Here is a 22099-nt window from a genome sequence, read left to right on the forward strand (position 1 = left end):
TATTTTTTTTAGTTCTTGCAATAAATTATAGGGTCAAATTTGTCAGTTAAAAACACACAAAATTTGCCTGAATCCAAGTCGGGATATTTTTTTGTTTTCCCTTAATTTTGAGTGTACTACTAAAAATACTAATAAATTCTCTTAAAAATCCAGATATGGTCCTTTATAAAGCATCGTTTAAAAATGGAACTGACTATCGTTGAACCTAAGAGGGCTGAAATCTTTGATAAGCTAGACTAGAGTAAATGACAGCTTGTAACTGTGGAAGGAAGCAACCCTATAGAGAATACTGCCTGTTGATTGGTCGATGATGAGTCGAACTTACCCCCAACAGAGATGAGGTAGGAGGGGGGTACCTCATCAGGTGACATAGGGTTCAGGGGACAGCTAGAGTTCTAAAAATGTATAGCCTGTTTAATCCAATTCCAATGGAACACTTTACAATCAACTTAATTAAATACATTTTTTTTCTAAGTACATAATGATAACAATCTGGTTATTCATATAGTCATGGGATTCAGTTATTCCTGCACACAATGCATGCACATCTTCCACTCCCTGTGGAGCATACAATACTAGACAAAACAGATAAATTTTTCATCATGCATTTAAAAAAAAGTTTTGGAGTTACACACTTATATCTCTGCATATATATTTGGGGTGTGTTACTATTCACAATTTTGGTACTATTTTAAATAGCAATGACAATCCTACTGTATACAAAAGTTATAAACAATGTTGAACAATACAAATTGGTTTGAATAAAATAATCATGAAAGTATTAAAAAAAACAATAAAAACTGATTATCATAATTTTTTCCCCACATAAAACATCGTTAAGCTGATGTTGAGATTGATCGCACATAGTGAATTTATGCAATCAATCACAAAAAGTTACTTATTAATTTGATTGGTAAGTTGCTGTAAAATATAGGCACATTACATAAAGCTTTATAGTAATCAATCTTAGGGCTGGCTTTTACAATTGATCATACACGATAGTCAATGCAATCAGTCATATAAATCAGCACTGTAATCAATCACTATGCTTCATGTTACAGGTCCAAGAACTTTCATTGACTGGATTTTTAATTGTATTTTTTTGCGATGGATTCTTGCAAAGAATCCCTTCATTCTCATACAATCCCTTCCTTCTTGTATCACCCTTTCCATTCTTCTCCTATCCCATCTCTCCATCCATCTATCTCTCTTCTTATCCACCAATCTCTAATATTATCCTTGAGACAGTAGGAAATTGCTTGTTGGGTTGATAACTTCAGGGAAATTGCTTTATCTTCAAGTTCACTCTCATCACTGTTCCAAATCTAAAACACATCCAGATAGATTGGAGCAATTTGGGGTTCTTCGAAGGCACATTTTGGCATCTCAATGCGATCTGGGATCTCAATTATCAAACACAGAAAACGCACAAACATTTTGTCCAACAGTTTAAGAAAACATGCTACTATGTAGTGATAATATTTAAGTCAATGAATGTACATTTTTTAACAGAACTTCCTGCTGAATTTAAAGAAAAGATTTTTGCATATAAAGGTGTGATAGCCAATGGTATTATTTATAAATCAAAACAAAATAATGTATGAAGAAAGATCAAATCTCCTTTTTGCTGAAGATCTGATTAGTAATGCATATTTTGATCTATCTTCTAACAGGTGTAAGTAGAACTTCCTTATTAAAACGAAGAAAGTTCTCAACACAAAACTTCCAGGTAACTAACTGAATTAGGTAAGGTGTGATTTTGCAATTTATGGATACCATAAATTTAGGGATTATGAACTCTGTAGTTTGGGAAGGGGAAGGTGGAGTTAGAGTTACTAGATAAAAAAAAGAAACTGTCCATTATTTGCAAGTCATTGTCATCATAAAATGATGTGTCTAAAAAGAAATCTTTTCTAACTTTGACAGATTTCGGGGGAGGGGAGACGGGGGAGGGGGTACTTGTCTGATATTACATACACTGTAGTTGCCAAAATATGATGTTCTGATTGGGAAATTCTTAATAAAATTATCTACTGCGTATGGTTGAGCAATTTTAATGTTAAAGATATACCACATTTATTGATTTAACTACACATTTTTCAAATGGGGAGCCTTATGATAAAATACGAACACAATGCAGCCAAAATGACTTACTTGAAAATAACCACAAAAATTTGTAAAGTTTTGCCAGGTAGTGAAAGAAAAATTATTGGAAGTACCATCCAGACCCCCTCCTCTCCCCATCCTAATTACAAGCCAGTGTTGAAAAAAAAATGAATACTGAAAAAAGGGGACATGTACTGTCAAAGTACAATGTATTATTAACACTGTAATGACCATTGAGCAAATTATATAAAATTTCAATTATAATATATGTCTCATCAGCAGTGAAGAATTTGAGCACATGAATGTATCTTGAAAGGGAAAAACAACATACTACTAAACTGATAGACATGGCCTCATTTTTGAATTGTAAATAATATGCACTCATCCGAGTTTTGTTAATCTATTTTTCTTGTGACTCTGATATCTCCATAACATATTTTGTAGGAAATCAAAATTGAGATGGGATGTTATCAATCTGTTCCTTCCTGCCACTTAAAGTTATATATGTGAATCTATTATCAGCGTTGTATAAAATCTTAAACAGTGTTATCACTGTGTAGGGCCTATATGTATTACATGTGGGATGTTCCTCATGAAGAAAGGTCTCTATCCTACAGTACATTAGAAAATTGTTCGGTGGTAAATTTCTCTCAATTTGTCTTTATAGATCAAGCATTACTAATATCTAGTAGCATATCTGAAAAGCCAACTTTTTTCATTAATTTATGTCTTGCTTCAAGTCCAGACACAAATTATTTATTTAATCTGTTGTTTACTTTACTCTGTATACATCTGACTGAATGCATACTGAATATCATAATACACTGTAATGAATATCAATAATGAATTCATTAATGAAGTGCAACATAGGCCTATCATTAAGAATGTAAGAATTATAAATAAATCAAGAAAACAAATTACTATTAATTCAAAATTGTTGGATTATTTAGGGATCATTTTTATCAATCTACCTTTCCATCTTTTCTGTCACCAAAATGAATTATATAATTTGTCAATTCATAAATTGTATCCATGGCAAGATTTACTTTATGTTTCATTTCATTTCATTTCATTTGCATTGTTGTTGTTTTTTTGCCTCTCTGTGTGTTGAATGACTGTTGCTTTTGTAAAATAATGCAAAATTCTACAAGTACACTGTATAATTATAAATTATTCAAGTTAGATACAATTCAAACTGACTTTATAACAATTGGTCACAATTAGATAAAAAAAAAAACTAAAATAGGCTGAACAGATTAGTCAAGCCTAAACTGAATTTGTATATGATATGGGTTTCTTGTACTAAAACACAGGACTTCCTCCATATTTTAATCAGCATTTCTTTCCTTGAATAGGGGAATTTGTGGAACACCAGAATCACAATGGTATACCAATGACAGGAAAGATTAAACACTTAACTTTCCATCAGATTTCCCATTTAAAATATACAAGTACATATTATGCACTTGTATATTAGGCAAAAGGTAAAGTCCCAGAGATTTACATTTTACATTAATTTCCATGTATAAGTTTCCATATTCAAAACTTAAATGTATGTGCACTTCATTGACTGATTTCCTCTTTTGAATATATATACAAGTGTAATTTTAAGTCAAAAAGTAAAGTCCAAGCATTACATGTTTTATATGAAATTCCATGCATTTTGATGTTTGAATTTTTTTGAAGCTTTGTGCACTTCAGTCACATATCCAAAGATGACAGACAGAGCAATGAACAATTGATCTAAAATATATTGTTTTCTCATTATGCTGTTCAGAATAAGTTAAAATTTGTATTGGACCCAGTAGCAAATTATGGAGGCAGGCTCTGTTACAACATTCAAGGGTAATTTTACACATTTTTGGGGGTGAATATTCAATGCACTCGCAGCTGCTCAGATTATATTTCCTCAAAATTTTCTTTAAAACTGCAGCTTAGAGTACATCTTGTAATTTTTATTTTCAATTAATGTTGTATTCTTTACATTTTCTGCGTTTCATGTGGTTTTGGAATGATTTTCTGTATTTTTTTTACTGATATCCGTTTCGTCTTTTCTGTTTCCAACGGCCGTTTCTGTAATTTACATCATTTCTCACAATCGCTGAAAATCATCATTCCTGGGGGGTGTTTCACAAAGATATAAGTATGACTTAGAGTCGCACTTAAATACTGGGTTGCGTACAGTATGAAAGGCTTGACCGCATTGGTTAGATCGTCTCAAGAGGACGCGCACTAATGCGTATAGATAAGATCGCATGTTGCATATCTTGTACGCATCGGCATTTAAGTGCGACTTAAGTCATACTTAAATCTTTGTGAAACACCCCCCTGGTGATACAATTCAAGTGTTTGATTTCACATTCAAAAGAAGACAGAAATTCCTAAATTTCATTATCAAATTTGACCATCTCATAAGCCTGACCTAGCAAAACCATTGAAAGCAAGTTGCAATTTCCAACAGACTTTTGTCAAAGTTAAAGAGTCATACAAGGTGTTTTCATACCAACCCGGTCAAAAAAAATACCTGGTATTTTCTAGTCCAGAATTCTACACAGATCACATAGTATCAGGTATTTCACCAATTTAAAAGCAGTGTATTTGTAATACCCCCCCAAAAAAAAAAATACCTGCAAGTTAGTGGATACTTTTCAAAATTTAAGAAAGCTTATTATGGGGATTCTCAGTAGTTGCATGCGATGTGCAATACGATGCAAAAAAGGCGTAACAATGATTGTAATTCCGAATGTGCGCAGTCATGCACGAACCAGGCGAGGGTAGGAAACAATGCAAGCACAAAGCAATCAATAGTAGGCGTGCGAGCACGAGTGTGGCATGTTATAGTAGGATACGTAGCGTGCACGAAGCACTCAATGAGTTAATAGATAGTGCAGCAAAAATACATGCACTGTAGCAGAATGCAAGAGTCTGGTTGCTGGCTATCTGTAAGTCCATACAGGATTACATGTACATGTACAAAAAATAGAAATAAAGAGGGACATTGCTAACTTTCTACACTTTGCTTAATACTTTCTACATTTATAATCCTTTAATGGACAACTTTCACAAAAATATGGACGAGGGGTCATTGTGAGTAAAAATTGCTTGTTTTCCTCACCAAAGTAGGGACTCTCCTTATAAAAAATATATAGGGATGGGTTGGCAAGTATGCTAAATTCAGGACAAGATCGAGGTTAAGGAGGCTGTGAATGCACAAAATTGATTATCACATATTTTGAGACCTGACTGCTGATTTACAAGTTATTTTGGGATTGGGCCAAGGGAAAAAAATTTGCATGGGGGCTCGGGGCTAATTGGACGCCAAAATGCCCCAAAGAAGCCCTGAAAAAAGAAAGAGTCCCTTAAATTCCCATAGGTTCAATTAAATGTAAGCTTATATGTGAGCAAATTTTGGCCGGTGAGCTTAAAGAGTAGCCCCAAAAAGACTTTTTTCACTCGGATTGGGCAGGTTTGAAAGCACCAACAGAGAGGGAGAAGAGGGGGTATTACTGAGCCTTATTGGCAAGGAAATGACAGGACCTCATTTCCGCCTCCCTTATGAATGAACGGACAGTGCGAGGAAGTCCTATTAAAATGATGGAAGCAATGCAAACAGGACTGTCAATCAAACAGAGAATAGGGGAAGATTAAGTACAGTTTGGCTTCTAACAGGTTCAAAATTTCATTGAATTAGGCAATCTGTATATTTTCGGGGATTGGGCAACGGAGAAGAAATTCATCATCAGGTGAAATATGTCGTATGTTCCAACATGTTAAGATTTGTAATCGCATTGATATTACAGGAGGTGATGGAATGCCAGGGTAGGAAATATATATACATTTTTTGTTCATTTTTGGGGCAATTTTTTTTCATATTGGGACAATTGCTAACAGGGAAATTTCACCCTGAAATTAAGTCTATTTAAAAATAGCAATAAAAAATAAAAAAAAACATTGGTGAGGGTTGGAGGTAAATCCATCAAAGATTTAAAATGTTATTAGATTTTTTTTTATTATTTATGACATCACATATGAGCAGCGTCCCCATATATCATGTAGTAAAAAAAAATCAAAGTAAATTTCTCCAAAACATGAAAATTGTTCAATTTTTACCTTCAGTATATCAACAGACAAATCATTTCATGCTAGCTTTTGAGATATTTTTTTTTATTCATCAAAAATTGAAATAAAAAAAATGTATCTATTTTATATTTCATAACATATGGGGCAACTGCCCATATGATGTCACAAATAAAAAACTAAATATTTTTTTAATCTATGATGGATTTTCCTTAAACCTTCACCAATGCTTTTTATTCTAGTATGTCACAACAAACTAATTTAATTGTTAAGGTGAAAATTCCCTTTAATTTTAGGGCTACTTTTTTTTGCACAATACCCAATTATGTGGTAAATGCAAATGACATTCTGCCATATGGAAAATATTTATTTCTGATATTTCATACCATTTTTGAAGAAATCAACAGTTTTCCTATAGTTGAACAGGCAAGTTTGTAACAAGAACTGAGTATCTTGTTTCTATCTTTCAAAATATTACAAAAATAGTGTTAAAACTGAGTAATACACATTTGAAAATTGGTGATCAAATGATTTGAAGTACAGCAAGTACATTTTCTGATAGCCATACCCCTTTCACTCCATGAATCAAAGTTTCAGCTTCTCTACACATTTCACTGCAAACTATATAAACTTTTAACAGAAGAGGGAGCTATTTAATATCAAACAAGACTCCCCATTGATCAAGTTCACCTAAAAGCTTGACACTACTTACTGGCAAAATGAGATCAGGGGAGCATTTCATGAAGAATTTTGTCAGTCATTTTCACTGGCAATTATGTTATAAGCTACTGAAAATCCTTACTCTGATTGGCTGAGAGCAAAGTACTTTGCACAAATCACAGATAAGAATTTCCACAATATGCTCCCTAGTTGTTACATTGCCATTTTATCCTGAACGTTATTGGTGATTTTATCTACTTGTATACATATGGAAACACCCTGGTGTTGTGGTTTTGACTCTTGTCATTCAATCAGAGGGTCAGGAGATCAATCCCAGTGCACCACTTGCATCACTTGGAAATCCATTCGACATCGTTCTATTCTCTCTGAGCAAGTGTTGAATGGACACCTAGAATGGATAGGTGGTTGTATTTGCACAGCATTGTATTACAAAGCTCATAAATGAACAAGAAGCCATACTACCCAGGGAATGGAGAATGTATAGGGGCAAGACTTATTATATTCCAATCAAAAGGATACTGATATCACTTCGACACTATATATGATTTTTCGCGTTTTTTCAGACCCACAATTCATGCTCATTCCGATGTATACCGATAGATAAAAGAGAATATGAGATGGTCTCTCAAATTTTGATTCTGTATCTAATTTTTTTGTCTGCCATCTTTAGAGGTTGAGCTGGTTATGCAGTAAAAGAAATGTGTGAGGGCCATGGGCGACATCACTCTTATCAGAGCTCAAATCACCCCTAAAATTCCATACATACTGGAGATACCCCTGGATCTGCTACAAACCATATTCAGGAATATTTAGAAAAATCCATATTCTAAAAACGGCAGAAAGATGATATTTCCATTTAATGCATTATACTACATGCACAAATATGCCTTTGCCATACATACAGCTTCAACTAGCCGATCTGTTTATATTTTGAACCACTCTTTTGGAAATCATTATCTAATTCTGTTAAATTATCTAAATCTCTAAATGTGCATGTTTCTGAAACAAAACCAAAACACTGGTTCTAAACATGGCTTTCCTTTTATTTTAATAATTTGTTTTCACCCCCCCCCCCTCACCTCTCTCTCTCTCACTCTCGGACTTATTTGTAATTATGATTTTATTGTTATTGTTCATTTTACATGTATTGATATGATTAATTGTTATTACAATGAAGCCAATTTATGCAAGTAGTTCTGCTTTCTTTGACCCATCCACATGTTAAATATCTCTTAATGTCAAAGATTTATATATTTTTAATTGTGGAAATAAATTCAAATTGAATTAAAATTATTGAAGTATCTAACATACCATAAATTTCATTATAGTTGGTTTAACATAATCATAATAGTGATAAGATTATACCAGCAACTGAAAAAACACATGAGAAAGAAAAGATATAGAGGATAAAAAGGCCCAACAGGTGGCTGTGGTAAAGTTTATTTGAAAGTGTGTATTTGTCTGTACACCCACCCACAATGTAACAGCTTATAAGTAAACACATATATAAATACAATATGAACTATTGATAAAAATCAACACTTATCAGCCTAGTAAGTACATGAGTGCGATAGGCAATTGTGCCCCTCATATTGCCTCTAAAATTCCCCTAAAATCTATGCGCAATATTCAAGATTTAAATTATCCAGTAAATCAATATTCTAACTGTGGCAGATCTAAGAACAATATTTGCTTTTTCTGCACAATCACTTCTTACCCCTAAAAAGTAGCCCTTCAAATGAAAGAAATAGCACCCAATATTTTTCACTCACCCAAATATGGAAAATAAAAATGGCCCCCAAAAGATATTTCGTATCCTGACACGAGTGCTAATGGAGAAATGGCAAAATATACTTGGTCTGGTCTTAATCAAATATCGACAGCTCGTAGTCGTACAAGTTCATCGCTTAAGGAAATATTCATGAAATATTATCAAAGTAATTAGTGAGGAAAGACATGCAACGTGAATTGCTCTTGAAAGCTTCTAATATATTCTGATGCTGTGATACAATTATTTCCCTTTCCTTTATCATTCTACACAATTCACTGACAACTGCTATTCCTCCATTTCCATGGCAACCCATCAAGGCCATTGTAAACCTCACTATGGTTGAATTCTAGCTTGTAGATTCTTTTTTTGTTAAGTGTCATCAGTAATAAGCTTATGGATGGCCAATGGGATTTTCAACGTATGCATCCATATGAACACTGGCACTTCTAAATACTTGTAGTGTGTAATACTCGGGTTTATCAAGCTCTGCCATGTTTGCAACATGTACATGTATATACCATATTTTTTAGAGATAAATTAGCAAGACATTTATGCACTCAAAGCAAAACCTTATGTTACAGGATCTTATGGTCACAAAAACAATTGTAATCCATTTTCAAATATTTTTGTTTATATAAGCTCCTACGCTTTGAAAATAATCTCCCGGTTTATGTTAAAGACTCTCCGACACTTTCCATTTTCAAGACTAGATTGAAAACCTCCCTTTTAACCAATCATTAATCAGATTTACTTTCATTCTTATTTGTTGTACCATTCCCTGTAATTTGCTAAATTATCCTCCATGCATGTTTCCTTTCATATTCAGTCCCAAGTTTATAGTACTATGCATTTGGTTATCTCTATCCAAATTTTTAACCTACTTGTTCATGTATCCAGCACTTTGGAGAGCTTTATGCTTATGGAGAGCTTTATTATTATAAAGTAACATTGTGTTTAGTTGTTGATAAATCAATCATTTAGAATCATTAATTTGTATTACTTGAAAGAAGGGATAAAATAAGGAAATTATGATACAAAGCAAAGCTTTTGACCCAGTCTATTGCAAATTTGCAGAAACTGTAATTACATATCAAAAATTTGTTTGTTTCAACACTCAGCACAAAGGAGCTTTTTAAGGCTTTCACTCCACATAAAATAATGAAAAACATATTTCTAAATTTGAAGTTATACCACAAGATTATTTCATTCATGCACATCAGATTTGATCATTTTCTAAATAATATACCAACAGTCAAATTTTCAGATCTTTCTTAGACAAGTAAATAAATTTTCCAATTTCAAATTTGCTCATTTTAAACAGGCAAAGAAATGGATATTCTACTGTATGATTCTGAGATTTAGATACATTTTCTAACAAGAATTTAATTTTCTAATGCTCCATTTTCTTCCTTTTTATAATTTTGTACAAATGAATGTTAAAATTTTCTGATCTAACCATTAACTACAAGGAATGGAAATATTGGTAACAGCAAGTTGTTTTTTCAAAGCGCTTTCTGCAAACAAAGGTATATTTTGACTTACAGGATGGATCATAACGTAGCAAACATATTTTCTTCAACACAATTCAGGGTGTGGCAAAGTTTTCGCATAATCCCCTCAATTCCAGTTCTTAATTGCATTTATTTAAATGAAGGTTTCAAGCTTTTGTCAACAAATATGAAAGGAAAAACAACATCGATTGAAAGGCTGGTCAAGAAATTATCATGATAATCTGGATATTCTCAGAACTCCTTTAGAGGTAAAATGAAAATTAAGAGCATATACAATTTCGAAAAAAAATCAAAGTCAAGATGCGATCACAGCTTTATGAATAATATCAAGAATTACAGTACTTCAATTTTTTTTTTATAAATGTAGGTACAGAATGAGTAGCTTTTTTTTAATTTAAATTTAAATTGCTAAAGAGGCGAAATATTGCCATCATGCATAGCCTTATCATCATGATCATAACTATTTCAGTATGAATTGAAACAGCAAGTTAAATGTGCTAGTCTTCGGTGAAGACCCACTCATTGATCAAAGTTTCAATCAGGGTCTGTGCCTGCAGCCTAACAATTATTCAAGATGTGGTCATCAAATGCTTGGAAATAATTTTTGATCAATTTGCCTGACATTACCATTTCTGAAGATTTCTTTCAATATAACTCATTACCATTAAATAGTAAGTCTAAGTTGTGCTGACATTCATAACATATTCATATTTTCAAATTTCAATACAATTTCCCCTCATTTTGCCACCCGATAATCTGCATAGCACTATGTAATCTGATTTGGACCCGATACAATCTGGAATACTACTTAATAAATGCAGAGAGCTATAACCCGCTAACTGAGCCTAGATGAGCCGCATCACAACTGTACATGTGGCAATAACTGACATGTAACCCCTAATTAGAGAAATAGGACAGGGACTAATTCGGTTTCCTAGATTCCAGCAAGGGTCATCAATTCTCACGTAATGAGATTTCCTGCCGTCAGAAACCAAGAAAGTTTTAGGACAGACAATAGCTTCATTCACAACTTACAAAATGGAATCTGAAAAAAATGGTTTAATAATTTACACATATTTCATACACAGCATGAAAGATGCTCATCATCATCATCACAGTTTTCATAACATTTTTATTTTAGAGTACATGAACCTTTTATCAAAGTCAAATCGATGTTAACCAAGCTTAGCCAACACAGAAAGTCAAGGAATTCAGAGAGGAGAGAGAAAGAAAGCTTCTTTCCCTTTAAAAAGAAAGGCCTTTCTATTGTCTGACCTGGCAGAAATCGTCAGACAAACATTTTTCATAAATGAATTTAATTTGCTACTATTAAACATATAAAGTGTCCTATTCTGATGTATGCATATCCATTAGTTGCCTAGTTACCCTTTATGGAGAGCACAGAAGTTTGTTAGCTATTTATTCTTAACCATGAAATGTGAAATTATCATAACAAATAAAATACGAGTTTATAATTGAAAGATTATTGAATTTGATACATAACTGAATTGTTCTTGCTGGTAATCTCTACCGTGCACGGTATTACTGACATTTATTGAAGTAGCGTTTTCACTATTCCTTTCTTCGTTTTTTTTGATGGTCTGTCGAGATCAGTACATAACAGGGGAGAGGGGGGCTGCAAGGCCCATCTCACTCGACATTTTCGTGATAATTTTGCATCATGAAAAAACAAAAACAACAACAAAGGAAAACCAAGAAAATGTTTTACACGTAGAGAAAGACAAAAAGAGTTGATACTGTAAATGATGAAAGTAAAAACCAAACAATGTATTTAAAATATCAGTAGCTCATTTCTGCATGCCAATAATTCAATTAAAAATAATAATACATCTATTAATGATCACAAAGATGATCACATCGAGAAAAAAAAGATCAATTCTATAAAGATTGCCACAGATTCTGAGACAAATTCCATCTCAAAGTTTTCCCTCGTTCTGAAACTTGCTCCCCTAACAAGTGACTGACAGGTAGCTGTCCCGATTGGATTAGACTAAGGTAAATTAATTACTTCCCTTCAGTGGTTGTGAGAAGCTTATTATGGCTGTCTGGTAACAGCCCTCCACACTTGTTCCATGAAATGAATTGAATCCACCTCTTAAGAAGATTATTTTCCCCCTTCTTTTCTGAGCTTATTCCAAACCTTTTTTTTTTAATTTGAAAGAGCAAACAATCACATATTGGTACATTGAACTAGTTTAATATCATAATTTGAAAGATTTAGGGACGTTGTGGTTAAGTGGTTCTGATTCTCCACTTTCACTAAATCAGAGGATCATGGGTTCAAATCCCAGCCAAGGCATGTTTTCTTTCACATGGAATTAACCAATACTATGCTGCACTTGACCCAGGTGAGGTGGAAGGGTATCGGCAGGACTTAATTCCTTGAATGCACAGGACGGGAAAGAGCGGCTCGAGCTTAAGCTTGGGTAATAGTACATGTAATAGTGTGTCTCAAACAAGATTATTCCTAGACAGAATGCCTACATGTATCATTGTTTTCATTCTCACCAATGTTACAAAATGCTCCACAGATGTTGGTAGTTCAAGAAATTTCCAAAGTATGTATTACACAAAGCATACATGTAAACTGTGCATAATCTGAATTAAGACAACCACGATCCCACAAAAATGATTGAGCTCAGCCCTTACCTTTATTGTAAAATCACAAACAGCAAATGAAAGCAGTACAGGCTGACGTTTTTGGCATAACCTTTTCTCTACTGACAATACAAGTAAATTTGTTTGAGTTTTAATAAAGAATCAAAAAGTGTGTGCATGTGTGAGAGAGAGAGAGAGGGGGGACGGTAAGTGATAAATCTGTTCCATTATTGAAATTAAATTATTTGCAAGATGTAACGTGTGAATAATCCAATAAAGAAATAATTTTGTGAATGATTATTTGAAAACCTATATTTCATGTTCTTTACATCATAACTAGCTCTGCATACCATTTCATTCACAGATCAAATGCACATTTCTATAACAAATCTAGTATCAACCAATGAGATTCAGTAACTTGCTATTGCAAATTTGTTACAAAAAGTTTTATGAAAACAGGCCCTTGTACTTTACTTTATTAGCATCTCCCTCTAGATGAGTTATAAAATCTATCTCTGTTCAACATCTAAATTGAGTCAATATGCTGTAACATTCAGTCCATATAAAACACATTAAGATAAGATTTTTTTTCTGATTGGGTTGTCTAGTACGAAAACCACTCAACGGTATTCTGAATTTAAACCCTGGTCAAATGCTTCGCTTTAGCTAAACATAAAGCCAATGGTGACACTAGCTAATACTATAGCTTCATGTCATCAGCTCATTTGCCACTCAAATCACTCAACTGGTTTTGAGGCCACCAAAATTGTTTCCCAAGTGAAAGGATTATGTGTTAAAAGATCACGTCTATTAAAAAGGTCAACTGTTTCTAGTAACCACTTTTTTTTCACAATAGTAGCAGTAGTTGTAGCAGTTAGCAGAAGTAGTCCAGATTTTTGATGCGGTTTAATCCCCAAATACAGGGGTAACCAAACTCACTTCATGCTCACAGAAATCCCCCTCACCCCCTCTCCCCACTTTAGGTTATTCGGTGGATCCTCCTCCCTCATACAGAAACCTCTTTCTTGCTCTCCTCCATCACTCGCTTCATCCATGTCTTCTTTGGTCACCCCCTTCCCCTCTCGCCCGTTACCGTGAGCTCTTCTCCTTCTTCTTCCTATAGAAGTACATACCACCTCTGGTGTATTGTCATACTCTATTGTTGATTTAAATGCTGAGTGCTGAGCATCCACCGTTTGGTGACTTCCATAAAAAAGGTTGTGGTCAAAAAGCCTAGTATACATAATTTTTACAAACAAATGCAGACTAATATGGTCTGACATGTTGCACCTCACATTTATAGGCCTATATATTTGCTGAGGTGCTGAAGTGCTTCAAGCTCCCTTCTTGAAACACGATCAACATCCCTCACCAATCCATGTTCATACCAACATAAAACGTTCGCCTTCACCAGTTGATCAACTCTCCAGGTTACAAACCAAACATCCGCATCAAGAAGATGGACAATTGAATGTTTTTTACCTCGCTCCTTGTGTCCTGCGGGGGAAAGATGTCCCTGACATCTGGTTTCCGAGTCTTTGCATCCCTCGCGGCCAGCAGTCTCTGCTTGTACGTCTCATTCAGCCTGTCCACGCGCTTCCTCACTGCTGCTGCCTGGCTCCTCGTCAGCGTGGACGTGGCATTCTCCCACAGTTCATTGTCAAGACCACGGCCCTCTGCAGCAGCAAGATGAAAAGGATGAAATACATTTAGTTTGTGCTTTCATGGTGATTTACAAATTAAATTTTTTTTTTCTTTTTCCCCCGAGGTCATATTTTGGCGACAACTTGTTTAGAGGCCAAAATGTGTAAATAAAGCCCACGAAAAACTTGTTTAGAGGGTTATTTTGCACACAGAGAAAAACTTGTTTAGGGGGTGTTTGGAAATTCCTTGGTCATACGTGTGTACAGCAATATATTTGACTGGATTTCCATAGAGTTGACTGGATAAATCGTAACTCTTTGTAAGACACGGTACAGGAAGACATTTCAAAAAGCTTTACTAAAGTTACAGATGACTTTACACTAGGACGGTGACTGCATTTCCATTTTTAATGAAAATGAATTTCCTAACCCTGATCAAATTTTACATTCTGCATTTCAATGCTTGTTGATAACACACCGTTAATGTACAAAGATAAGATATTAAAATGAGGTAATAAAAAATCAAAAGTCATTGGCACCCATGAACAGATCACCAGTCCTGTATAAAGTTGCACGAACGAACAGCTTAAAACCACCCCAGCCAGTTTTCTTTTAATATACACCTGCAGAATACCAACCTAGACCGAAAGTGAGAATCCATCAGACTGACATCATAAATCAAATCTGAATCATCTCATTTCAAGCATGTACAAAGCACAAGTATAGCAACAGTACTATAAAGCATGCTTTATACGATGGGAATGTGACATGACTTGGAAATATTGCATGTAAAAAATCAGCAGTGACAGGAAATAAATTAGAATCTAAGAAAAAAATACAAAGTGACCCATCCAACATCTGATGAATTTTAAAAGAATATATCTTTAGAATAGTTTGTACAAGATATTTCAGAAATCCATGTTGAAAAAAAATCAGCAAAGCCGGCCCATGCCCCCCCCCCCCCCTTTTGAGAGGCACAATTAAAATTTGTACAGAAAATGTACAAATTCTGTTAAAACAAAAGCATGCCCTTTGAAAGACCTTTTTTTTTGCCCGTCAATTTTTTCCTTGGGAAAATGTGCCATATTTTGGAAAGTCATGGATCTGCCCCATGGCAACTTGATTTCCGACATACATAAAATACATGTACACATGTGTCTCGAACATCTTTACCTCACAACCAATGAGTGAGCCAAATTTCATGAAGTAATTCAAACTGCAAGACTTTCAACCAATTTTCACCTTATATGTCGTTACTATTACCAATTAAAAATTTTAATCGATTGCAACTAAACCTGGGAAATAATAGTTTTTGAATCCTAACAATGTTACAAGATATTTGTCCTTGATTTGCCTAAAAAACAATTGAGAAAATGACTGAGGTTATATAACGGCTCCATAATGATACACCTGGAGAACATTTATGAAACAAATAGTCTGTGATTTTCACTCAAAGCTGTTATAAGCTACTGAAATCCTAACATCTGGTTGGCTAAGAACACAAGTAGTCAGTGAAAATCAGAGAGTATGTGCTTCATGAAACACTCCCCAAAAGCCATTAGTATTTAATTCTCTATTTAATTAGGCAGCAGATAATACTATCTTGAAAGAATGTTAGAGCCTTTTCTGCCACTGATAATTGGTACTTGAAGGACACATCTTGTATTCATTGGAATGAAACAGGAAGTGCACGATGGTATTATGTTAATGTTGTACAGAGCTGCAGCTATGCTATAGAAGATAATTAAAAGATTTTTTCAAGTCAAACAAAATGGCACACAATGTATGTGAGCAAAAAATGGCAAATATGATGTGTGTTTGTGTGTGCAACCATCCCTTTTGACAAGGAAAAAAAGAGTCAAGGCAACGGCACACCTTGAAATTGGTCTGCATCCTGATTTCTGAATAAAAAGTTTTTAAAAGCAAATATTGAGAATGGAACATCTCACTGCGCAAAGAAGTTTGAAATAATTGTTTGAATGCTTATGCTCAAATCCTTAACTGTGCAATACTCTCCTTATTAGAATAAAGACAATTTTAATATCTACCATAATCGCACTAGCGTAATCGCAATGACATCGCAGCACACATATAATTGGTAATGATTTGAGACAAATTAGACCTTTTATCCAAAATGAAGACCTGCAGTATTCTTACAATTATGAACCTCAAAGACAAAATTACAATATAGCCTATTTGAAGTCTACAATAACAGCTTCATCACGAACTCATTATACCACAATGTGAAAAACTTGTGCATGAAAATATAGCTCTTTCTGAGAATACCAAGGGATTTGCATTTATGAAATGCGAGTTGTATTGATGAGGTTGAAAATATTGCCTGAGAAATATGTTAATATGGGTGCGGCCTTTGTCAATTAGCTATTAAAATCTTACTCTGTGATGCTACAGCCAAGGTCTCCAGACCGATCTCCTGCAACCAGAGTACCTCTGCTTCTCCTTCTGTGAGATAAGATACAAAGATTGTGAAGAATACAGCATTAAAAGATGGTATTCTAATAATGAAAGTGATATGTTTGTTCATTCAAGAAAGATGAATTATCATTTTTAAAAATACAACTTTAGAGGAAAAAATGTTGGTTTTTTAATGACAATACTTGATTAACATAATAAGAATACATCATAGAAGAAATAAAATATGACATTATACTGAAGATGCTGTTTTTAAAAGAAAGATAAAACAAGTACATGTAGATGAATAATAGTGCATTGGAAGAATAAAAAGATGGTATTTTAGTGTACATACTTAAGATAGAGTATGTTCATTCAAGTATCAAATATAAAACAAGTATGAAGAATATAGCTTTGAAAAAAATAAAGTTGGTATTCTAACGAATATTCTAACAAAATTTAGACACACATTAGTCTGCAGGCACAGACCCTGACTAAAATTTTGGTTAACAAGCAAGTCTTCACACAAGACTAGAAAAAAAGTTGAGCGGGACCTTCTTTACACAGGCAGTCTTAAGGATGCATAAAATGCAGACCACTTTCCTTGAGTGAAGATTTTGCACAGCAATTTACACATTTACTTAGATTAGATATGAAATTACATAGCCAAAACAATGGTTGGCTATTAAGCCAGTTTTGAAATAAATCCATAATTTCTAAAGGTTCAACCACAGGTCTGTAACATATGTAACAAGTGGAATGCCTCTGGCCGTCTCACCTGCATCACGCGGTTCAATATAGCAGCAGTGCTCACTTTGAATACTACTCTAACTCGCACAAGATGTTCAGTGATACATGGTTACTCTTATCTCCCTTTTTTATGAACTAGACCAATAAACTTACAGAGATATGATGGTTATTCAACAAAAAAAACCCAACATGGCCAAAGTTCATTGACCTTACATGACCTTTGACCTTGATCATGTGACCTGAAACTCGAACAGGATGTTCAGTGATACTTGATTACTCTTATGTACAAGTTTCATGAATCAGATCCATAAACTTTCAAAGTTATGATGGTAATTCAACAGATACACCCAATTCGGCCAAAGTTCATTGACCTTTGACCTTGGTCATGTGACCTGAAACGCGCACAGGATGTTCAGTGATACTTGATTACTCTAATGTCCAAGTTTAATGAACTAGACCAATAAACTTTCAAAGTTATGATGGTAATTCAACAGATACCCCCAATTCGGCCAAAGTTCATTGACCCAAAATGACCTTTGACCTTAATCATGAGACCTGAAACTTGCACAAAATTTTCAGTGATGCTTGATTACTATTATGTCCAAGTTTCATGAATCAGATCCATAAACTTTCAAAGTTATGATGGTAATTCAACAGATACACCCAATTCGGCCAAAGTTCATTGACCTTTGACCTTGGTCATGTGACCTGAAACGCGCACAGGATGTTCAGTGATACTTGATTACTCTAATGTCCAAGTTTAATGAACTAGACCAATAAACTTTCAAAGTTATGATGGTAATTCAACAGATACCCCCAATTCGGCCAAAGTTCATTGACCCTAAATGACCTTTGACCTTGGTCATGTGACGTGAAACTCATGCAGGATGTTCAGTGATACTTGATTAACCTTATGTCCAAGTTTCATGAACTAGGTCCATATATTTTCCAAGTTATGATGACATTTCAAAAACTTAACCTCAGGTTAAGATTTCGATGTTGATTCCTCCAACATGGTCTAAGTTCATTGACCCTAAATGACCTTTGACCTTAGTCATGTGACATGAAACTCTAATAGGATGTTCAGTAATACTTGATTAACCTTATGGCCAAGTTTTATTAACTAGGTCCATATACTTTCTAAGTTATGACATCATTTCAAAAACTTAACCTCAGGTTAAGATTTGATGTTGACGCCGCCGCCGCCGCCGCCGTCGGAAAAGCGGCGCCTATAGTCTCACTTTGCTTCGCAGGTGAGACAAAAACCATCATTTCAGCACCATTAATTGAATTCCATAAACCTGTCTTCATCATCAAGGTTGCAGGCTGCCTAGCAACCACATGTACATCATAAAGATCTTGAAGATAGTGCTGAAAATTCTTCAAGTGGTTGTCACATGTCATGTATAACCTCATATCTCAAAATTAACATTTTGGGGGCGGCTCAAATAAAAAAAAAAGATTTTTATAGTGTTAACATACATGTAAGAGGCTGTTCTCATTACGCTTTCTAACACTAGTTTACTGGAAGCCGATTCAGGAAACCAGTTGGGAAGATCGCTTTGCTAGCGTTCCAACTTGATCACACAAAAGTGGTCTTCAAAATCACTTCACGTAAAGCGCTCTTGCTGCTATGGAAACGCTTTCAGTGGGGTGACACGTTTCGCGCAAGATTCGAAACCTCGGCATGGTCATTCTACACCTGTCGTGTGGAGTAGCGCGCACAAAATGTGCGGAGATCGCTTCCCGAAGAACGGTTGTGTCCTCACTTACGCTAAAACCAGTTTAACGAGGCAAAGTGATCGTGAAAACTACATCGCGAGGTAGTTTTCCAAACTGGTTAAATAGAAGATCGTTTCCAAGGCCGCTTCTACCGTTCTCACTACACATTGAACTAGTTTCAACTAAATTAGTTTCCAGTAAACTAGGTTTAGGAGCATAGTGAGAACAGCCTCTAAGTAAGAACCTTCTTATATCTAGAAAGGTTTTTTTTCCGGGAATTATGAGACAATGTCTTCAGACAATATGAGGTTGCCATTTAAACCATATCAAACACAGCTTTTCTAAGCTGCCCTCAAATTGTCTATATATTTTGAGGTATGCAAAGAAGTCTATAGTAGATGGGTATCTATAATTGTATTATGTTACTGTTATATTTCCCATGTGGAAAGAGAACTAATTATCATTAATTAATTATGCGATAGTTAACTCCACCCTGCTGTGCATAAGTTCATTCAACCAAAATCAATCAATGAGAATGAATATTTAACCCTTGATGTGTTCAGAGAGCTTGTACACAAAGACACCGTTCTCACTACCTTCCTAAAACTAGTTCACTGGAAACTAGTTTAATATGTAATGAGAACGGTCGAAGCGATCTTGGAAGTGATCTTCCAAACCGGTTCATAAAACCACCTCGCGATGTAGTTTTCAAGATCTCTTTGCCTTGTTAAATTGGTTTTAGTGTGAGGACATGACCATTCTTCGGGAAGCGATCTTTGCACATTTAGAGCCCTCTACTCCACACGACAGGTGAAGAATGCCTACGCTGCGGTTTTGAATTTCACGCGAAAGATGTCACCCCAATGAGAGCGTTTCCATGACAACAATATCGCTTTACGTCAAGTGATTTTGAAAACCACTTTCATGTGATCAAGTGAGAACGCTAGCAAAGCAATCTTTCAAACTGGTTTCCTGAATCGGTTTCCAGAAAACTAGTTTTAGAAAGCGTAATGAGAACGGCCTCTTAGACAGCATTATGAGAACGGTGTCATCTAGGCCTATCAAGCACTGAGGGAACTGATTTCAAAATATTTGGAGCTGTTTGTGTCTAGAGGCCTCTGCACACCATAGGACTGGTCCATGCAGATCCAATTTTGGAACAAACAATATTTCGCTTATTATTTGATATTCAAGTTTAACTGTAAGAATACTAATTAATAATAAAATTTTGAATGATTGCAAGCCCCTTAACATGTAAGCTGGAGCAACAACTAAATTTGTTTCAAATTGCAGTCAGCCGTATGATTGTTATGACATCATTAATATTAGATTTTAAATCTGCTTTTATTCTAATATTGACAAAGGTATTGTTTTCATGGATTTGAACTTTATTGAAGTACCCATATATTTAGCAATTGGCACAGTAAGATGTTTAGTGTCTCAATTTTCAGATAAAAAAATGGTACATTTTATCATAAAACCAGGTCGCAGTCCAATCGTAAAGTGTGCAGTAGCCTTCACTAATTGATATGAAAATACATGAATATTGATATTGTAAGTTGCTGCTGTGATTTTGGAATCAGTTTCACAATGAAAGAGACACAAAGACAGATGACACATCTGGCTTGCATACATGTACATATGTAGTCACTCGGTAAAAGTAAATCTATAAAAGGCTCTCTATGTATAATCAATAGATGACAGGCTTCAATGGTACTGAAACTATTAACCACTAATTACAGTCTGCCAGTCTGTTGGTTAAAAAAAAACATACAAAACTAGTACTTGACAAAGTTATCAAATGAAAACTGCACTCAAATTCTTTATGCAGAGGTGTAAATGTATACTAAACACAGATAATGCACATAAAACAGTATGTTTCAATAAGTTGATTTGAATCTTTATAATGTAATCCAACCTTATCATCCAAACATCCAGCTTCGAAGACTGTCATATGTTATATATCAACAAGAGCAGGGTATCCTTTAAAATGAAATTTCCCAGATTTTGTGGACTGACAAACATATGTAATTATACTACATGTATTTACAGGCTCATGCTCAATCATGTTTAAGCTTGTAAAACTGATATGGATAAACCATAGAGCTATTAACAGAAGGAGATCTGACTCTCTCAAACGCTTTGCCCCATGCGCGGCACCGCTAATCCCCTCTCAGCAGGGTCCCTCACGGCGCATTACAGAGGCCGCTCGTAAATCAGATAAGGAAAGTTGATTGACGCGATCAACAGCTCGGGTTTGCGCTTGCGCAGTAGTGTTTTCACCCATAATGCATTTCACATCGGCTTCACGAATTTTATGCAAACATGGCGGCTCACGATTTCGAACGTCGTGATTTCGAAGACGAAAATCTGGTTTTGGAACCAGCTGAATGCAGGCCTGACCAGATTTCACAAAAAGAAATACGGGACAATCGACAAAGTACGCTGCATGAGCGGATCGACCGAGCCAGGTCTTAAAAAAAAAGATCAACAAAGGAGGCTACACAGTGTTCGACTTGGGGAAAAAAATTACAGAATTGGAAGGTGGGGGTGAACGAAAGAATGAAGGAGGGAATGAAAAGGCGGAAGAAAAGAGTTGAATTGAGAACGGATAAAAAGAAAAAAACAAGGGGAATGCCTCTGGCCGTCTCACCTGCATCACGCGGTTCAATATAGCAGCAGTACTGACTTTGAACACTACTCTAACTCGCACAAGATGTTCAGTGATACATGGTTACTCTTATGTCCACTTTTTATGAACTAGACCAATAAACTTACAGAGATATGATGGTTATTCAACAAAAAAA

General features: G+C 34.9%; 1 protein-coding gene across 1 annotated transcript in view; it reads right to left on the reverse strand.

The window, feature by feature from the left end:
• LOC121420241 (rho GTPase-activating protein 18-like) overlaps positions 1 to 22099 on the reverse strand; it is a 122304-nt gene that overhangs the window by 67467 nt on the left and 32738 nt on the right. Inside the window, exons 4-5 of the mRNA XM_041614815.1 lie at positions 16806 to 16871; positions 14248 to 14441 (exon numbers count right to left, since the gene is read on the reverse strand). Coding sequence (XP_041470749.1) covers positions 14248 to 14441; positions 16806 to 16871 — 260 coding nt within the window. The remainder of the gene's footprint in view (positions 1 to 14247; positions 14442 to 16805; positions 16872 to 22099) is intronic.

This window comes from Lytechinus variegatus, chromosome 1, assembly GCF_018143015.1.
Source record: "Lytechinus variegatus isolate NC3 chromosome 1, Lvar_3.0, whole genome shotgun sequence".
In the NCBI taxonomy this organism is placed as follows: Eukaryota; Metazoa; Echinodermata; class Echinoidea; order Temnopleuroida; family Toxopneustidae; genus Lytechinus; species Lytechinus variegatus.